Source organism: Dendrobium catenatum, unplaced genomic scaffold (assembly GCF_001605985.2).
Source record: "Dendrobium catenatum unplaced genomic scaffold, ASM160598v2 original_scaffold_207317, whole genome shotgun sequence".
NCBI classification, from domain to species: domain Eukaryota; kingdom Viridiplantae; phylum Streptophyta; class Magnoliopsida; order Asparagales; family Orchidaceae; genus Dendrobium; species Dendrobium catenatum.
The window spans coordinates 157394-163042 of NW_021525730.1; the positions used below are offsets into that span (position 1 = coordinate 157394).

Here is a 5649-nt window from a genome sequence, read left to right on the forward strand (position 1 = left end):
TGTTGGTGTTTGATTCCTGGAATTTTTATTGTGTGGGTGTTAGGCCTTGTGGCTGAGGCTCTTCTAGGCTGTTATTGTGTGTTTTTTAGTTGTGGTTCTTGGTTGCCCTGTTTTGCTTGCCCCTTTTCTCTGTATTTTTGCATGTACTTTCTTGGTGTTGTAGAACCTTCTATTGTTGGGAAACTGATGTTGTTGGCTTCTCTGGTTTTAGTTTTTTATCTGTCTTGTTGGCTTTCTTTTATTTTCTTATTTGCTTATTGTATTTAGTTGGATCATTAGCTCATAGGTTTTACTTCAAAGGCTGTATTTTTAGAGAGTTGTTGATCCTCTAAGGACATGTACTTTGTTATGGAACACATAGGCCCTTTGTGTGAGTTTCCCCAAAAAAAAAATACTTTTAAGTGCATGAAATTGTGTATTTTACTTTGACTAACTTAATATTAGTTTTTTTATGTGATTAAGAAATTTTAGTGTTATAGAAATGAATATAAAGGTTTAAGTGTTAGCTAAATAAATACATAAAAATAATTTTATATGTATATAAACTTCCCAAAATCTATTTAGGAATTAATTAGAAAAACTTTTTTATCATGTATTCTTCTTATTATTAAAATATTTAAATTAATATTTTCCATCATTATTAAATGTTATTTAGGTGTTAAATAAAAAAGTGTTAGTGTATACTATCATCAAAATCTTATATAAGATTCACGATCAATTAAATGAGACTCTTTAATAGTTTTAATAACCTTGATGTATCATAAAAAAATCTATCAATCTAGCTTTGAATGTTGATGGAAGAAACTTTTAGTATTAACATAAAAATCATATAAACTCTATTTTAGCAAGCTTATAGTCAAATTGGACATCTTGATAAGATGAACTAGGTGACACCAAAAGAGATATAATCCGAGTCCAAATGAGCTTAAATTAAACATTTAAAAGTATAGTTAGAAACTTCATGAAGTTAATTGAAGAATCAAGATCTCTAATTTTTATGTGCTTATAGTCAAAACAAGTGTATCGATAAGAAAAATCTAATAAACCTGAGATTGCTAAATTTTGAGATCATTAAAACACTTAAATGAAGAAAGAGTAATCTACGAACAAAAAAATTATTATATGTTGTCCGATAAATATTTTTTGGATTTTAGTTAAATTTACTAACATTTCACTTTAACAAATTATAAATTGGCCATCGTTTTTCATATAAGGGAGACCTAATTTTAAAATTAGATATAGAAAGAAGAATTAATGAACTATAGAGCTTTGCTTGATGTTAGACGAAGGCCATCATCACGAACACCCACCTTCGTCCAACCACATTCGATAGATGAAGTTTGATAGTTGTTATTCATCCACCGTCATCCAACTACCATCATATGATTGCCACAATTTGATCATTATTGTTTTACTGCAACACCCAACCGACATCATATGATCGTTGTCATCTCCTTACAATATTTCTCAAACATTCTTAGCTATAATCATAAGAGATCGAGCTTCAGAGGAAGAGAAGACCTTTGTAATTTTCATCAATATTGTGAATCATTTCATTTGGGCCATGCCTCAAGATTTTTTCCTTTTAGGATCTTTCTTGTAAAAATTTGGGTATAACATATATTCTTTATTTTTATCTATATGTGTACAATATCTTTAGAAGTTAATCTGAAAAACTCTTTATTGATGCAAATTTTTTAGCTTGCAACAATCTAACGATCTATAGGAGACACAAATTACTACTGATAAGGTTATTAATACACATCAAAAGTAGTTCAAACAATCATTGGAATAATTCAAAAAATGATGCCCATGAAGTAAGAAATTAACCTAATTAAGAATCATATATACAGGAGAAAATTAATATGAAATTCAGGTGAATATAATTGAAATAAAATGAGCAATAACTAACATGATAAAACATAAACTACAAGAATTAACTCCCCTTACAATCTAAGTTGGTTGACAAATGGTGAGCTATATTTTAAGTTTATATAAAACAATGGCATAGCTATTACATTTGAGTTAAGCAAAATTTTCCTAAAGCCCAATAGAAATAATCAACACAAATGCATTTCTCTAAAATGAAAAAACAATTATGAGTACCAAAGTTTAAAAGATTAAAGTCAGACAATAGTGGAGTTTCTTATCAATTACATTGTTACATTTGATTTAAGTAAGACCCAAATAATTGAATCATGCTGTAATGCTTAGTTTATTTTGAAAAGCCCTAATGAAATACAAGCACCAATTAGGATCCTGTTGGTAATTACAATCACATTCTTGAATTTGCCAAGTTATTCAAACCTTAAAGATACTGTTATTAGTGTTGAAGTTTACTATTAGGAGTTGGTAGAATACCTTTCCCTGAATGATCTATGGGGAGATTTCTTCCATCACCAATGGTTATGCTGTCAGTGTCATTGTATGTTGTTGGTTGCATTACATTGTCAAGACTATGTGTGAGATGAGCTGATGCACCAGAATCCAAATACCAATCAGGATTTTGAAATTCATTTGTTGTTATTAATGCTTTTGATTGTTGGCTATTTTATGCAGATGAATCTGCTGGAGTATAATTCAAGTTCGATCTATGCCAGCATACTGAAGCTAAATGCCCTCTTTGTTACAAATCTGACATATCACTTGACTTTTTGCAGAAGTCCTGTTATTCTGAGACGAAGAAACATCCCCTTCCTCTACGACCTCTTCCTCTGGTTGTATATAGTGTTGTATTTGAGTCAGATATATTTATCTGCTTTAGTGCTTCAGAATTTATATTTATTTCTTCACTTATCAGAAGTGAATATAAGTCTTCCAAGCTAACTGGATGTAGCTTTGTTATAATAGCTGTTTTAAATGTCTGGTATGTAGGTGGAAGACCATTCAGAGTATACATAATAATATCTTTTGTATCAATAGTTGCATTCGCTACTTCTATTTGATCCACAAGTGTCTTAATTTCATTCAGATACTGAAACATGGTAATATTTTTCATTTTCTTATTGTGCAACTCTTTTTTGAGTTGTATTACTTTTGATATGTTTGATGCCTGCAACCTTCTTTCGATTGTTACCCAGATTTCAGCTCATGAATTCAGATTTGTTTCATATGAAAGAACTGCTGGTGATAGAGTTGAGCATATAGCAACAGATAAGTTCTGACCGATTAGCATCCATTCATCGTATTTCGAATTTGTGATGCTTATCCCATCATATTGTTTTGATAAGCGGGGAGGGGGAGATGTTTTTATTTCAAGAAAATCAGCAAACCCATTTGTGGTGAGTAATTTGAGTACCTGAGATCTCCAAATATTGTAGTTCTCAATGGATAATTGTGTCGGTACGATTGTTTAATGTTAGCCATACAAAACTTGAGTGAGGCAGGAATTTTGACGTATTCTGAAGTTGTATTTGATGACTTTTCTCTTGTCTGAGTGGGGTAGACATTTTGAATGAGAAATGATCTAACGCCGCTCTGATACCACATAGAATTGTTAAGAAGAGGTATTTGAGAACATGTTTAGATCACTGTTTTTCATTGCACTATAGCTGGATACATTCTAGACTTATCTAGTTACAGAGTTCTCTTATCATTTTCAAATTACACAATGAGGGACTAACTTCATCTCTATGCAGATCTTGCTATTAGAACTAAATAGTATGATATTTATTATCAATTTATCATCACTCGTCGTCACCTTCAATATGACATTCTTAATTCATCATTGTTTCTTCTTCTCTACATAACATAAACAAAGTACCACCCATTTTCCCATTTTTATTTTTTGATAGGCAAACTTTCAATGCTTTTAATAGCTGCCTTATTGATTTGTAGAGAGATATTAGAATTATTAGATTTATTCACTATCATATATTTATATGAGAGCATAAGTATAATATTTATTGTAAGAATTTATAACCAATATTATTACAATATATCTTCATTATTAACAAAATTTTATTTTATCACATTTTCTTATTGCTCTATTATATATTCTATATATAAGCACTATTGTATCAATAAAGTTTATGCAATTCTAGGTTTTAAAAAAAATGTCGAGACGTGGGATCAATGATGACAATTGGAGGGATTGGGAAAGGATAAACCACGATATATTGGCACTCATCTTCAAGAAGATCCCATCAGATGAGATGGCACGCACAATATCTTTCGTTTGCAAAAGTTGGCAGGAGGCAGTGGCGGGGCCATGTTGCTGGACAGAGATTAACATTGAAGAATGGTGCCGGCGTGTTAACCATCCCGATGTCATCAACGCCGTTGTGCGAAAGCTTGTATGTCGAAGCCGTTACACGCTCCGGCGACTTTCTGCATATCGCATCCAAAATGGGGGATTCTCGCTCACAGCCTCTTTGTAATATACTTTTATAACTTGAAAAAAAAAAGTGAAGATGGTATTGCAACATCCAATAATAAAAATTATTGATTTGATTTTAAGTCTATTTTGAAAATTATTTATATATATTAGCAGTTTTTCATCATGATATTTTGTAAATGATTAAATTTTAGGTGCTATGTTATTTTTTAAAAATCTTTCTTAGGCTTATGACATTTACTTTTTGTGTATGTGCAGTGGAATTAACCTTAACGTGCTAGAAATTCCAATGAGCGAGGTAAATGATTCAGCAATACAGAAATATTCTGGATCCCTAACATCTCTAACAACTTTAGACATCAGCTACTGCGACTACATCACCTACAAAGGAATCAAAATATTGGGAAATAATTGCACGTCTCTTATAAGCCTGAAGAGAAACCTGACTCCTGCTGAGTTCGAATCAACCCAAAATAATGAAGCGGCAACTAAAGTTAATGAAAAAGAAGCATTAGCTATAGCCAATACGATGTTCGGGCTTGAGCAACTCGAGTTATCCTATGGTCGCTTTAGTGACTATGGGTTAGATGCTATTCTTAGCAACTGCAAAGCATTATCTTTTCTCAACCTAAATGGGTGCCAGTACGTGAAGCTTATGGGTGATGTTGGCTCAAAGTTCTATGCACTCAAATCTTACATAGATCCTTTTTTAGATTTTTCTGATTCTTTTTCATCCAATGACAATGATGACGATGATAATGATGATGTTGATGATGATAATGATGATAATAACGAAGAGCATGATTAAATACTGGTTTGGGACTTTGGCTACTAATTAAGAGGTCTTGGGTTCGTAATTTATATATATAATGTGTGTGTGAGTTTACCTTAATGGCTCAAATGTCCTAAAAAATGGGAAAGTAACCTTAACATCTTGTGCTTGAAGCTTAAAAGTTTGGATATTGTGTTATGGTAATTGCCATTTTATAATTTCAATTCAAAAACTTTTTATCCTAAAGATTTTATGTTTGCCATAGTAATTTTTTAATCTAGATCTCTTCTAGTTTTTTTTATTATTATTATTGAGACTTTGATTCTAGTAAACTATATAGGCGTCCACAATCATGCTCTATGCTTCGGTATGTGGATTGTTCTTTATGATTATGATCTTCTATTTTATTTCTATATATTTGTACTCTATTAAATATATATTATTAAATCGCAAAAAGAGTGACAATTCTATTAAAAGTTACAAAATAATAATAGAGCTCCATTTCTAATTGATCTTCACCAATTTTTTTATTAAATTAAGG

At 31.1% G+C, this 5649-nt stretch overlaps 1 protein-coding gene across 1 annotated transcript; it reads left to right on the forward strand.

Annotated features, from left to right (window-relative positions):
• The first annotated feature begins 4055 nt into the window (after positions 1 to 4055).
• Positions 4056 to 5144, forward strand: LOC110097724 (F-box protein FBW2-like). Its single transcript, XM_020824264.1, has 2 exons — positions 4056 to 4375; positions 4595 to 5144. The coding sequence occupies exons 1-2, from the start codon at positions 4056 to 4058 to the stop codon at positions 5142 to 5144; spliced, it is 870 nt and encodes a 289-aa protein (XP_020679923.1).
• Positions 5145 to 5649: the final 505 nt, after the last annotated feature.